The sequence below is a fragment of the Giraffa tippelskirchi genome, chromosome 2 (assembly GCF_054371585.1).
Source record: "Giraffa tippelskirchi isolate mGirTip1 chromosome 2, T2T-mGirTip1v1.2.pri, whole genome shotgun sequence".
Lineage (NCBI taxonomy): Eukaryota > Metazoa > Chordata > Mammalia > Artiodactyla > Giraffidae > Giraffa > Giraffa tippelskirchi.
This window is the reverse complement of record NC_137276.1, coordinates 110,694,577-110,709,186: the sequence shown is the minus strand read 5'-3', so window position 1 is coordinate 110,709,186 and position 14,610 is coordinate 110,694,577. Positions and strand designations below refer to the sequence as shown.

Here is a 14,610-nt window from a genome sequence, read left to right as displayed (position 1 = left end):
GGTGTACTCATCTGTTGGGCTATATGTAAGTTCTGTGTACTTTTCCACAAAGATGCTACAAGTCACAGCTTAAACAAGTATGAAATGTGTATTTAAGACTGGGTCTTACAGACTCCATTAGAGACCATTTTTCCAAGCCCTGCTTTGATCTAGATTTCTCCTGCAATAATGCAGATTAAAAAACAAACTTGCTCACTGCTACAATTAGTGTGAACTGAGTCCAGCTAGAATTGAGTGTCTAAAATATTATTTTATATTAACTTCTAATGGAGTATAATCTATAAAACTACTGAATCACTATGCTTTACACCTGAAACTAACATAATGATGTAAAACAACTATACTTCAATAAAAAAACAGATAAAATATAAGACTTTCAAGACAACACTTTGATATTGGTCAATATCTAATAATTTTTCTTGCAAATGTTAACAAAACTGAATTGATGTGAAAAAGGAATCAATTCAATACCCATGGAAGTCACACCAAGCACTCTGGGAGGAGCTGGGACAGTAACACTGATGCCCAGCCTGCAAGCCCGACCCCTGCAGCTTCTCAGGCGTGGGGTTCTCACGTGAGCAACATGGGCCAGGCCTGGGGAGCACACTGACCAATGACAGAAAGGCGGTCTCTCCCCTCCACACCCACCAGACAAGATCTGTGAGGAGGGCGTGAAGAGAGGCCTTCCACACAGGGAGCTCTGCCTCCAGTTTCCACGCATGGGAGGAGTCCTCAGACAAGGACACGCCTTAACAGGGAACCCAGGAAAAGCTCACCTTCGTCATGGCCCCAGGCTGCTCTGCACAGTAGCCATCCAGCTTCGGCGGCGTCCTCTCTCTGCCAGGCTCCTGCAGCTGGCGGGGAAGGACCAGGAGGGGCGTCCACAGCGGCACCTAGGCAGCCCCGGCCCCTCTGCCCCAATCCCTCCACCTCTGCCCCACTCCAGGCCTGCCAGGTCCATCTACGGTCTCCTCCTAAACCAGTCTCAATTCTAAACATTTTTTGTAACTTGTTTCCCTAATGATGGTGCTGAATGATTTTTAATGAATTCTGTTTCTTTAAGTTATTTCACTGTGTGCTTAACATTTAAATCAACTAAATTTTAGTTTCTCAATAAATCCTGGTCTTTCACATTCATGCACACTTCCTAAGCTCTTAATCTGATACAAATTCAAATCTTTCATCTTCAAGATTTTCCTTTTTTAGATAATTCTTTTCCTTAAAAATTTGTAAAGTAGTATTTTGTTTTCCTAAATCACCTCAAAATTGAGTTTAAAGTTTTCCAACAAATCTCCCCCCAATAGTTTTGACACATAAATTTACAATAATTTGGGGCTTTTATCTGCAGGAAGGCTCAGTGCATTCTCCTTGTCAACTTGCTAGTGGCTTCCCATCACATCCATATGGGCTGCCAGACCCGACCACACGTCACTCACTGCTGTCAGAGTGTCAGGGTCTGCTGGACCCAACTGCAGTTAGCAGTTTCATTTCTGGGCAGTTATAACTACTTGAGAAGGCTGGCATAATTTTATCTCTCATACAGGCCTTCCAAAGAACAGTGAGAAAATTCACTTTTTTTTTTTTTTTTACTAGAGTAAAACATTTTATCTTGCGGTTACTGCCAGACCCCTGCATACCTAGGATGCAAGATGGATCTGAGCAACCTGCTTCTCCCATAACACAATGCTATTTCATCATCATAAGGATGAATCTGACAATTCAATTATTCCCAACCATGCCAACAATGCCTTAAATAATGAGGAAGCAGAGGAACCACCTAGAAGGGCAAGGGGCAGTGAACTCATCTCTCCTCCAGTTTTCTACGTGACTAGAGAGACCATCTCAGTGTCCTGCTTTCAAGGTGACAATTCAGGGAGAGGCTTCCCTGGCAGTACAGTGGTTACGATGCTGAGCTTCCCCAGCAGGGGGCGCTGGTTCAAATCCTGGTGTGTGTGTGTGTGTTAGTTGCTTAACCGTGTCCGACTCTTTGCAACCCCACAGACTGTAGCTCACCAGGACCCTCTGTCCATGGGATTCTCCAGGCAAGAACACTGGAGTGGGTTGCCATTTCCTTCTCCAAGAGGAACTATAGAAAGAAAGAAAGTCACTCAGTCGTGTCCGACTCTTTGCGACCCCATGGACTGTAGCCTACCAGGCTCCTCCATCCATGGAATTTTCCAGGCAGGAGTGCTAGAGTGGGTTGCCATTTCCTTCTCCATCAAATCCTGGTAGGGGACCTAAGATCCCACTATGCCATTTGACATGGCCAAAAATTTTAAACAGCCCAGCAAATGCGAAGCTAGCATACTGGGTTATTCTATTTATAAAACACTCAAAACCAGCAAGACTATAAACTATTCTTCTACAAGTCAAGGTGTTCCATACACAGAAAGTAACTTGAGACAGATCACAGAATTAAACACAGAAACCAGGCCATAAAGCCTCAAGCAGACACGGGAGACTGTCTTCACAACCAAAGGACAGGAGAGATCTTTTGGACACAGACAGGACAGGACAGGACACAGAAATCACTAACCACAGGAAAAAATGATGAACTCAACATCGAAGTTAAGAATATTTGCTTATCACAAGACACCATTAAGAAAACAGCTAGGTAAGGAAGACTGCAAAAATATTTGCAGTATATATATCCCCTGGAGAAGGGAAAAGCTACCCACTCCAGTATTCTGGCCTGGAGAATTCCATGGACTACAGTCCATGGGGTCACAAAGAGTTGGACACGACTGAGCAACTTTCACTTTCACTTTCTTTACATCTAACAAATAACCTGGAACAATAAAGACAAAAAAGAACCACAGGTTCCCCCACGACCAAAAGTTGAGCCTTCCTAAGAAAGTTCTCGTAAGCCAAAATGGCCTAAAAGTGAAGAATCAATTGCATTTCTTCATAAAAGTGAAAACCGTCTCTGGATTTCCTTCAGTTAGCAAAAAACAGGTATTAATTTGGCCTTTTATAAAAGTGAAGTGGTGTAAAGCAAACATTCAAAAAGTAGGGATAGTTATATAAACAAATATTCCACTTTAGTTAGCAAATTTGTTTTTCACAAGCATGAGAATTAGCAATTCTGAAGCTTACTTATGTGTATCTTAAGACTGAGTAAATAAAGATATTGTAAATAAGGATGTGGGGTTTCTCACTGTGGCTAAAAGGAGCTAAAAGTAAAGAAAGGGGGAAAGCTAAAATAAGTTTTGTAGTGTTGGATTAAAATTGAAGATATTAGTATTAATTTATGATTTTTACTATACATACAAATAAAGAAATAAGTACAGATGTGTTTGAATATACATTTACTTATATTTTCCTGCTCTCTATTGAAACAGCCCAGAAGCAACCACACCCTGCTAGCAACAAGCACACCGAGCACACAGATCTTGGCTTCTAAACCCACTCTTCACCACGAGGAACCAGGGCTCCTAGAAGAAGTGACTGGTTTGGGGCTATAGAAGGGAAAGGACCAAATAAGCCTGGAAAGTCTTGGTGCAGAAAGTATGGAAGTAGGTGCCAGCAAACAATGAGCTCATGTTGAAAGGTCACAGATGCCAATCTAAAGGCACTCCCAATGGCCAAACGTATGTGTTTCAGCAACAAAATAAACACTGATATGATGGATTAAAACCCACAAGAAAATAAGTATCCAGCAGTCCATACCGATATAAATTATTGAATAAATAAATTGGGGAGGAGCAACAGTTCCTCCTTAGAGTAAAACACCAGTTAACATATGTAGGTAGAATGATGGCAACAAAGTCATCTAGCCAACACCGCAGTAGTTACTGCAGTTAAGAGTCCTTAATGAAAGTTAAAACTGACAGAATGTTTACAGGATCTCTAAGTATCTCCACACAATACACTTATTAACTACAAAGGGAAAAACAGGAACTTTTCTATCAGAAGAAATCTGGCAGGGCCCCCAGTAGTGAAACATACCACCCACGTCTCTTCTCAGATACCCTTGGCAGGCAACGTCACCTCCACAGTGTTCCTGCTAAAATGTACTACCTGACTTCCAACAGAAAACATCAAACAGAGCCAAACTGACAGGGATCCTACCACATAACTAGCTGCTGCTGCTAAGTCGCTTCATTCGTGCCCGACTCTGTGCAACCCCATAGGCGGCAGCCCACCAGGCTCCCCCGTCCCTGGGATTCTCCAGGCAAGAACCCACTGGAGTGGGTTGCCATTTCCTTCCCCAACGCACGAAAGTGAAAAGTGAAAGTGAAGTCGCTCAGTCGTGCCCGACTCTTTGAGACCCCCTGGACTACAGCCTACCAGGCTCCTCCATCCATGGGAGTTTCCAGGCAAGAGTACTGGAGTGGGGTGCCATTGCCTTGCTAGTACCCCACAAATGTCAAACTTACAAAACACAAAGGAAGACTAAGAAACTGTCCAGATTGGAGGAGACTAAGGTGACAAGGCATTAAACTGCAATACAGTATCCTAGACCAGAAAAAATGGGAAAAATTAGAAAAAGCTCTATCAATTAGCTCACAGTATTGTTTCAATGTTTACTGAAACTGCATAATCATTTATATTGTGATTACACAGATATCAATGTTTCAGATATCTAGGTGAGGGATATCCAGGAACTCTGCTATTTTTTACAAACTTTTTGTAGCTCTAACATTATTTTAAAACAAACAGCTGAAAAATACAAAACTTTTAACTTAAAAAAAAAAAGACTTGCCTAATTTGAACGTAAAGATACGAAATAATAAATGCTAACTTATACTATGAGCCTTTCCCCTCAAAGAGCCTAGGCAAGAAACATACAGAGAAAAGCCACTGAGAGTAAGTGCCTGGCCCCCTCAACATGGTGTTGGTGTACTTAGCTGCAACGAGACAAGGCTACTGGAAACCACAGCTCTATCCCAGAGAAGCAACAAGAAGACAAGCATGAACAGCAACTGAAATCCAGTCTCAGGTCTCTGAGAGTACAGGGAATGGAGGGCGAGTCAACTGGGCACAGGCTGGTCCAGAGGCTCAGGCACCAGAGTTCTGCAGTGGCTTCCAGGCAAAGTCGGAGCACCACGACAAGGCCTTCCCATTTGCCAAAAGAAGCAGTCTAGGTTTGTAGGTAGAATATCATAAACTACGCTGGTAATCATCCCATTTTTTTCAATAAGGCGGTGCAAACACAACATGGTTTTGAGTTAGTCTGCCCTCAGCCACCAGTGTTCTGCTCATTCTAGGAAACCCCTGCCCTGCCCCTGCCACACACAAGCAACAGATACTCCTGGTTCAAGGCTCCTTGCTTATAATACAGGCGAGAGGAGGCCCCAAGGAGAGCCCACATACAGGCCATTGACAGGCCCAGCGAGGCCATGCACCCTCCACACCCAGGTCCACACCTGGCCCTGCAGCCACAGGGCCTCAAGCAGCAGACAAGACGACACTTCTGTGACACATTCACCCCTTGCCTCCTCATTCCACGTTCAGAGAGAAGGGAAAGGCTACAACCAAGAACAAGGCGGATTTGAGAGCACATGAAAGGACGTTATGCTCTAAGTGTCAAGAGGGGCTGCTGCACAGCCACACCCGAGGAGCACACACCTGCGCCACCAACACTGACACTCGTCTTCAAACAGTCCATTCAACATTTCTCAAAATCATGTGATGAAGAAAAAACTTTTAACTGTAAGTAAAACTACAAAAATATACTCCCCTTCTGCAAGAAAGAATAAAACCCTCTTGCCCTAACTTTCAACAGGCAAAAGCAGACCCAACACCACTTTCAGTACATTAGGCTAGCAAGAACCAGAAGATAAGCAAAACGTGAAAACACAAAGCTGACTAAATGCACCTGAGCAGCTTCAGCGCCATCAGGGGTGTCGCTGCAGGTCGGGTTCTTGCCAACGTCCAGGCCACCCAGGAGCCCACCGTCCCCGGGTGCAGCTACCGAACTCTCCTCCGTGACAGGCGCATTGACAGTCGTGCCCTTCCTCTTCGCCGGCGTTTTCTTCGAATGCATACAGTCACCTTTTGTTTTTCTCTGTCTGAAGTGAGCAAGCTGCGCAGAAATGTAGAAAAGTAGTAGAGACAAAGGTAAGCAAGGAAGAAGTAACAGAACCACAAGGTGAGCGAGCTTGAGGGGAGCATGAGGCTCTGGGGCCCGCGCAGTCCACGCGGCCACACCTGGCCAGACACACGTCACCCAGGTCCCTGCCCCACAAACACTGCCACCATTAACATCGAGATACTGGGATTCAGAATCACACTGAAGAACCTAACAGTGAGGATGGTTAATGATGCCCACAGACAAAGGAAAGCAGTAAGGCTGGCTGGCAGAATAGCTTTTCTAGCCTGTAACAGTTTACAAAAAAATTCAAAAATTTAGAGATGCATCTATTTGAAAAACTGACAGCTTAATCAAGGCACGTTTACAGTTTAAAATTATATAAAAGCTAAATCTCTCCCCTTTTGCCCCATTTTCCCCCAATCAGAGAAATACATAGTGTAGCCAAAACTTCCTTGCCATAGATTCTGAGACAAGGTACAGAAATAGCAAAAAATTAATTAAGCCAGGTCAATCTAACATCCTCCTTTACGGAATCAGATGTTCTAGTTTTCATGACACAGCTCACCAAAGCACCAGGGACCGCCACAGAATGTCCCTATCAGAAAGCACATCTGGCAGTGTTCAGTCCGTCGAATCTGAGGGTTTTAGACTGCTCACATACTGTCTCTCACAATACCTTATTCAAAAGGTATGACTGCTAACATCAGCTTTTCGCAGAAGGACAAGGTCCTTCACGTGACAAATGTGGTCATGAAAGCAAATGCATGTAACACATTTGTGTGAATGATAACAGAGGCTCACAGTCTCATGGGCATGGGAAAATCAGAAAAGGAATTTAAGTGAGAGAAACCGTCTGTCAAGACCAGACACTGCCTTCACCACTAGCCCCATCCCCATCAAATCTAATGTCACCGAGTTCCCTTCCTGCATCACAGACCTGGTCCCTCACAGGTGATCACCCAAGGAGAGGCATCTGTTTTTTCCCCCAAGGTTAAAATCTCCTCCTCATTTAGACATATTTAGAAACCGTGGAGCTCAGGGAAGACGCTATTAAACTCTGACTCAGTTGCATCTCCTTCCTATGTTGCCAGGCACACGCAAAGGGAAGAGAACACACGCCAGCCTCACTCTTCAAACCCCGGTCAGGAGTCTGACCTGCACGGGAAGCTTGCAGAGGCTGCTCTGTCCTCTGCCTGTCACCCTGCCCTCCCCGTCAGCGTCTCATACCCTCACCGTGTGTTCTGAATGGTCTCTAATAGAGTGGCCCTGCGATTTCCTCAAGGGAAGGAACTGTCACTGATCCATGTGAATTCCCAATGTCTGACCACGTCTGACCTCAAACAGCAACTTGACAGGACTCCGCAGGTTCTGCCCCAAGACTGCCGGAACCCGGCGGGGCGGGGCAGGGCGGCTAACCCCAACCCTGATACAGGCTTTCTCCACCTTCTCACGGGAGCATCTGAACTGCACACGGCTTAACCTCCGCAAATTACCCCAAACACTGAGTACCGGACAGCGCCTGCGTGGATGGTCAAAGCCGATTCAAGGAACTACAGAGCTCCCGGGGCACTGCAGCCTGGGGACGGGACACTTCCCAGTGGATTCGTCAGAGAGTCTAGAGCTCCAGGCCCGGCGCGGGGGGTGGGGGGTGGGGGGTGGGGGGTGGGGTGGGGCTTCTGGGCAGAGCCCTCCGCCCTCACCTGCCGGAACCGTCTACCTGGGGCCCAAGCGGCGCAGGCGCTTCAGGAACCTGACACCAGGGAGGAGATGAGACATTCCTTGGTGTAAACAAGTTCGTGCTCAGGAACACTACTCCGAAAGAAAATTTTTACAGAAAAAAGTAGGACTTCGTGTAAAAGAACATCTGCAGGTAGTTTTAATCGGATGGAAGCTGAGCTGAGCCCTGGGGGAAACGCCCGTGATGCTCAACTGCAGGGAGTCCTGGCCTCCAAGCCCTCCAGGAATCCGGGCAGGGACTGGGAGGTGCGCAGGTGCGAGCAGGTGTAGAGGTGTAGCGACCGCGCCCATCACCGCACCTCGGACTTCGGGAGCGGGCAGGCGTCAGAGACACCGAGCCCCGACGACAACACAGCCTGTCAGTGAAGCCGCCTCGCCTGCTAAAAAGGCAGCTCCCCTGGGGCCGGGTACCTGCAGGGGCTGGGCTGCCTGGGGGACGGGTGGGGGAACTTGCCTCCCTTAACTCCGCCCCTGCCCCTGCGCACGCGCAGCCCCGCCAGTCCCGGCGTACCCCGCGCCCGTCCTCCCAGCGAAGCGCTGCGCGTCCCCAGCCGCTGAGTGGCTGCGGCTGCGATAGGGGCGGGCACTGGCTAAGGGCGGCGGATTCAAGATGGCGGCGGCCAGGGGGTGGCCTCCGGCCGAGTCGGCAGAAAGGACAAGAGTGCGGCGGCGGCGGCGGCCCCCGCCTGGCTGCGTCCGCTCCTGGCAGGGGGTGATGGCGGGCACTGGAGCCCGCCCTATGTATGGACCCCACGCCGGGACAGCACGGGGAGGAGGCACTGCCATTTACCTTCGCTCTCCCAGCTTCCACTTTTCTGCGTCGCTGCTCTTGCTCATCATCTTCCATCTTCCTCTGGGGCCCTTAGCCAGTCGCCAGGAGGTGGCTGAGCCGGTGCGGCGCCGCTTTCGCTCTATTTACACTCCCTCCCCCTCGCCTGGGCTCACCCTCCCCCCACGACAACTGTCACGCAGACGTGGGCCCGCCCCACGTCCGGCCCCGCCCCGAGGCGTGCACCCCGGCTGGTGGCCAATCAGGGGCCGTGGTCCTGCTCTCGCGCCAGCGCGCTCAGGGCGGTGCGTCCAAGGAGGCGCGGCTCAGCGGAGCCCCGCCCCAGCTCCTTCCTCTCCGATTGGTGAATGTCCGCTCCCGCCTCTTCGGGCGGGACCAATGAGCGGGGCGCGGCAGCTTCGGCGCCCTCGGCGATTGGTAGGTTTGGAGCGCCCTGTGAACTTGGTGGGGCTCCGGCTCGCACTGGTGCGGCTGCTGGTTCGCGTTCCCTGGAGGTTCGGGCCGTATGGGAGGAATCTGCCCCGGTGCCCACTTGGGTCGAGCTTTGCAAGAGCCCAGGGACAAGTCCAGGAATCCGGGCCCCATTGTGTGGACGCGCCAGCTCGGGGCTGTCCCTGAAGTCGTGTTCGAGGTGTCCGTGGCCGGACCCCGGGGTTGTAGGACCCAAACTTTAATCTCTAGGGGTCCTGGCCCTATGTGTGTCACGATAACAGACAGCCGGCAGAATCACTTGATTTCATTCCTAGGCATCCATTCCTTGGGTCCCGCTGGCGCCTGTACCCACGGAACCGGAGTGCCAGGGGCGGCCACAATTTGTTCAGTAGGAATCGGCGCCAGGACCCCCCAGCCCAAGGATCCCAGAGCTGCAGAGACAAGAAGCCACTGGCGGTGCTGCCACTCCTGGGCCCATGGATTCTTCCCAGTGGGCACACAGTGCTATATCGAGGACTCTGTTTCAGTGCGTCTATGACCAACTTGTATCTACTGGTTAGTGCAGTTCACAATCATAGGTCCACTCTGGCACCTCTGACATAAAACATTGCCCTGAGTCAGAGTGTTAGGAGGGACTCTATGCACTGGGAGACTGAGACGGTCAGGCTGAGGCTCTAAGGGCAGGAAAGGCAAACCCATCCATGCCTGGAATACAAGTGTATTCCTGTTAGGGCAGTCCCTGGAACCCAGCGTGAAAAGGGTTTCATAGGGCCTCCTTGCTAAGGGGCCTTGTTTAGTCGCTAAGTTGTGTCCAACTCTTTGCAACCCCATAGACTGTACCCTACCAGGTTTCCCTATTCATGGGATTTTCCAGGCAAGAATACTGGAGTGGATTGCCATTTCCTTCTCCAAGGGGCCTGCAAAGATGCAATTTCAAATGTTACAGCAATTGTACCTAGTTCTAGATCACCAGAAGGAGAGAGCTGTTTCAGTGAAAGACAGAAAGTCTCTTCTTACACAGAAAAGTTTTAAGGCCTGGAAATGTTTGGGTAAAAGGGTAAGTCATTCCAAATACTTTGTAAATGGTTATTAAAAAGGAATATGCTGTACTTCTCATTCAAGTTTCTGTGAACCTAAAACTGCTCTAAAAGATAGTCGTATTTAAAAAAATTTTTAAAGAAAAGGAATGTGATGTGGGTTATGAATTCATGATCTGTGTGTCAACTGGAGTCTCATGAAACCATTGTTTGTTCCTTAGCTTCAGATTCAACTTGAACCTGTTTGTCCAGATGAGGAAACGATGCTAGGTTTTTATTCCTAGCACACAGTTTTGATTAACAATCAAATGTTGTTACAATAACTAAGGTTATTGGAAGCTGATTAGCTCTGACTAATTAACACTGATCCAAAGCATGTGATCTGCACCTCTTTTAACTGTGCCTGGGTAAATGTTCCCTTAGGGGGCGAGTGGGGAGGGACAGGGAGAGTCACAAACTCAGGAACTCAGGAAGAGACACAGGAAACCCCCAAGCAGCTGTGCCTCTCTGATTTCCCTATGTGAGTAGGAAGACAGTGCAGCAACTAGAGAGAAGGTGGCATGTCAAAGAAGATTGGGGTGGGTGACTGCAGACATGTCCAGCAAACACACTGTGGTCTCTGGGTTTCCTTCACTGGAGCAGGGTGTGACAGGCTGTGTGCTCCCCAGCTGCTCTCTGAGACTGAGTGACAATAGCTATGCTCCTCCGCTGGTATGCTGCCGTGACTCTTTGCTGACATGAGCTCACCGTTTAACCACAACTCACAAATCTTCAGGGAGCCTTGGATACTCAACCACCTCCTGAGTCAAACCACAGCCCTTTTTGTGTGGTGAGGGGAGTTTCCAGTCTTGGCTCACAGATGAGGCACTGGACTCCTAAGACCAGGGGTCAGCAGGTTACACTAGCAGACCACAGGATCAGATTTCCCAAGAGCATTCAGGGACTCCGATCCACACCTGAATCTCTCAATCTCTACATGTTGCAATACATCAGATTGATTATCTTCTTTGCAGTCAAAAGTGGAAAAGCTCTGTACAGTCAGCAAAAAGACCTGGAGCTGACTGTGGCTCAGATCATCTGTTCATTATTGCAGAATTCAGGCTTAAATTGAAGAATGTAGGGAAAATCACTAGGCCATTGAGGCATGACATAATCAAATCCCTTATGATCATACAGTGGAGGTGACAAATAGAATTCAAGGGATTAGATCTGGTAGACAGTGCCTGAAGAACTATGGAGGGAAGTTTGTAACATTGTAGTAGAGGTGATCACAAAATCCATCCCAAGGAAAAATGCAAGAAGGCAAAGTGGTTGTGTGAGGAGGTTTTACAAATAGCCAAGCAAAGAAGAGAAGTGAAAGACAAGGAAGAAAGGGAAAGATATACCCAACTGAATGCAGAGTTTCAGAGAATAGGAGAGATAAAAAGGTCTTCTTCAATGAACAATGCAAAGAAGTAGACGAAGACAATAGAATGGGAAAGACTACAGATCTCTTCAAGAAAATTGGAGATACCAGGGAACATTTCATGCAAGGATTGGCAAGATAAAAGACAGAAGAAGTAACGACCTAACAGAAGCAGAAGATATTAAGAAGAGGTGGCAAGAATACATAGAAGAACTATACAGAAAAGCTCTTAATGACCTGGATAACCACGATGATGTGGTCACTCATCTAGAGCCAAACATCCTGGAACATGAAGTCAAATGTGCCTTAGGAACCATCACTACAAATAAAGCTAGTGGAGATGATGGAATTCCAGCTGAACTATTTCAAATCCTAAAAGGTGATGCTGTCAAAGTGCTACACTCAATATGTAAGCAAATTTGGAAAACTCAGCAGTGACCACAGGACTGGAAAGGGCAGTTTTCATTCCGATCCTAGAGAAAGGCAATGCCAAAGAATGTTCAAGCTTCTGGACAATTGTGCTCATTTCACAAGCTCGCAAGGTAATGCTCAAAATCCTTCAAGCTAGGCTTTGAACCCAGTATGTGAACTGAGAACTTAGAGATATTCAAGCTGGATTTAGAAAAGGCAGAGGACCATGCATGCACAGCTTCCCCAACGGCTCAAGGAGTAAAGAATCCCCCTGCAATGCAAGAGACAGGAAACACGGGTTCAATCCCTGAGTTGAGAAGATCCCTGCAGAAGGAAATGGATGTAGAAAAGGCAAAGGAAAAAAAGAAAAGGCAGAGGAACCAGAGATCAAATTGACAACATTCGTTGGATCACAGAAAAAGCAAGGGGATTCATCAAAAACATCTACTGCTTCACTGACTATGCTAAAGCCTTTGACCAGTGGATCACAACAAATTGTGGGAAATTCTTAAACAGATGGGAATACCAGATCACAGAAACCTGTGTGCAGGTTGAGAAGCAACAGTTAGAACCAGACATGGAACAACAGACTGGTTCCAAATTGGGAAAGGAGTACATCAAGGCTCTATATTGTCACCCTGCTTACTTAACTTACATGCAGAGTACATCATGCAAAATGCTGGGCTGGGTGAATCACAAGCCAGAATCAAGATTGTCAGGAGAAATATCAACAACCTCAGATTTGCAGATGATACCACTCTGATAGAAGCGAAGAGGAACTAAAGAGCCTCTTAATGAAGGTAAAAGAGAGTTAAAAAGCTGGCTTGAAACTCAACACGAAAAAACTAAGATCATGGCATCCAGTCCCATCACTTCATGGCAAATAGAAGGGGAAAAGGTGGAAACAGTGACAGATTTTTTTTTTTTGGACTTGAAACTCACTGCAGATGGTGAATGCAGCCACGAAATTAAAAGACGCTTGCTTCGTGGAAGAAAAGCTATGACAAACCTAGATAGCATATTAAAAAGCAGAGACGTCACTTTGCCAACAAAGGTCCGTATAGTCAAAGGCATGGTTTATCCCGTGTTCATATGCAGTTGTGAGAGTTGGACCATAAAGAAGGCTGAGCACCAAAGAACTGATGCTTTTGAACTGTGGTGCTGGAGAAGACTCTTGACAGTTCCTTGGACTGCAAGGAGATCCAACCAGTCAGTCCTAAAGGAAATCAACCCTGAATGTCCATTGGAAGGACTGATGCTGAAGTTAAAGCTCCAAAACTTTGGCCACATGATGCAAAGAGCCAACTCATTGGAAAAGACCCTGATGCTGGGAAAGACTGAAGGCAAATGGAAAAGAGAGCGGCAGAGGATGAGATGGTTAGATAGCATCATCGACTCAATGGACACGAATTTGAGCAAGCTCCGGGAGATGGTAAAGAACAGAGGAGCCTGGTGTGCTGCAGTCCATGGGGTCTCAAAAGGTTGGACACGACTGAGTGACTGAACAACAAACCACAGCATGTGCATCGTTTGCCCATGCTGCCTTGGCCAGTGATTTTCAAACTGTGTTCCTAAGAACCCCAGAATCATTTCCATGGCTATTGTAAATGTTCTATAAATGTTGGATCTGAATCTTAGTTTGTTTTTAACAATTAAAAAACTGTCCAAATATGTAGATATACACCCTCATGGAGGGAAACATAACCCCCACTCCTTATGAATGGACTGTGCATAGCTACTTCCTCCTGCAGAGGACAGTGTAGAAAGAAAGAGAAAAATAGTACCTGTGCAGTGGGACACCTGACGGACACACTTGTACCACATAACTGAGGTCAACATCATCTGTGTGGGTCATGTTGATGGCATGCATTCTGGATGGGATGTGATTAGAAGGGCCTGTCTCCTCTGTGGTCTTCCTCCCAACAACCGTAACCCCAGTGCAGTCATGAGAAATTATCAAACAAATCCCAATAGTGGAGGGACCCCTTACAAAGATTCCAGATATAGTAGATACTGGTCCAGCATACTGTAATAGAAAATACTGTAGTCATGCTCAGTCACGTCCGACTCTTTATAGCTCCATGGACTATAACCTGCCAGGATTCTCTGTCCATGGGATTTCCCAGGCAAGAATAGTGGAGTGGGTTGCCATTTCCTACTCCAGGGGATCTTCCTGACCCAAGGATCAAAACCGCATCTCCTGAGTCTCCTGCATTGGCTGGTGGTACTGGATCAAAATAGTATTCCACAAAACTATCAACATCATCAAAAGCAAGGGGAACCCAAGAGGACATGGTGACTAAATGTCATATGGTGTCCTGGATAGGATCCTGGAACAAAAAAGGAACAGAAGGCAGCATAATAAGGAAGTCAAATGAATTATGGACTTTAGTTAATGCTACTGTATCAGTATAGATTCATTTATTGTAACAAATGTGTCATACTAACTTAAGATGTTAATAATAGGGAACCCATGTATATGGAAATTCTCTTCTCAGTTTTTCTATAAACCTAAAAAGGAAGTTTTTTAAACTAACAAACTGAAACCCACTGGGATGTGTTATGGCGACCTCCCAGCTATCTCAGGTTGCTTGGCTAAGTTAACTCATTTTTGTGTATCTCAGACCTCCTGTTTGAATCTTAGGGTCATGACACATATGAAGCCATAAATACTGAAGTGTATGGGCAGTTTGGCTGCCAGGTCAAGTTTCTGGGTCGGCTGCTCTGAGCGGGGCTGTAAGCTTGCTGACCCAGCACTTAT

General features: G+C 47.0%; 1 protein-coding gene and 1 long non-coding RNA gene across 23 annotated transcripts in view; one reads left to right on the top strand and one right to left on the bottom strand.

Moving 5' to 3' along the window:
• PCNT (pericentrin) overlaps positions 1 to 8,728 on the bottom strand; it is a 106,451-nt gene extending 97,723 nt beyond the window's left edge. For 18 of the 22 annotated variants that reach the window (XM_081570242.1, XM_081570243.1, XM_081570253.1 and 15 more), the window contains exons 1-3: positions 8,565 to 8,728; positions 5,822 to 6,028; positions 777 to 854 (exon numbers count right to left, since the gene is read on the bottom strand). In XM_081570242.1, coding sequence (XP_081426368.1) covers positions 777 to 854; positions 5,822 to 6,028; positions 8,565 to 8,621 — 342 coding nt within the window. In that variant the 5' untranslated portion in view covers positions 8,622 to 8,728. Of the gene's footprint in view, positions 1 to 776; positions 855 to 5,821; positions 6,029 to 8,073; positions 8,288 to 8,564 lie in introns of those variants that run through there. The other 4 variants (XM_081570250.1, XM_081570252.1, XM_081570248.1 and 1 more) reach the window with 2 other exon arrangements.
• Positions 8,333 to 12,219, top strand: LOC145538326 (uncharacterized). Its single transcript, XR_014076785.1, has 2 exons — positions 8,333 to 8,981; positions 9,311 to 12,219. It is a non-coding gene; the product is annotated as an uncharacterized LOC145538326 (long non-coding RNA).
• The last annotated feature ends 2,391 nt before the right edge of the window (positions 12,220 to 14,610 follow it).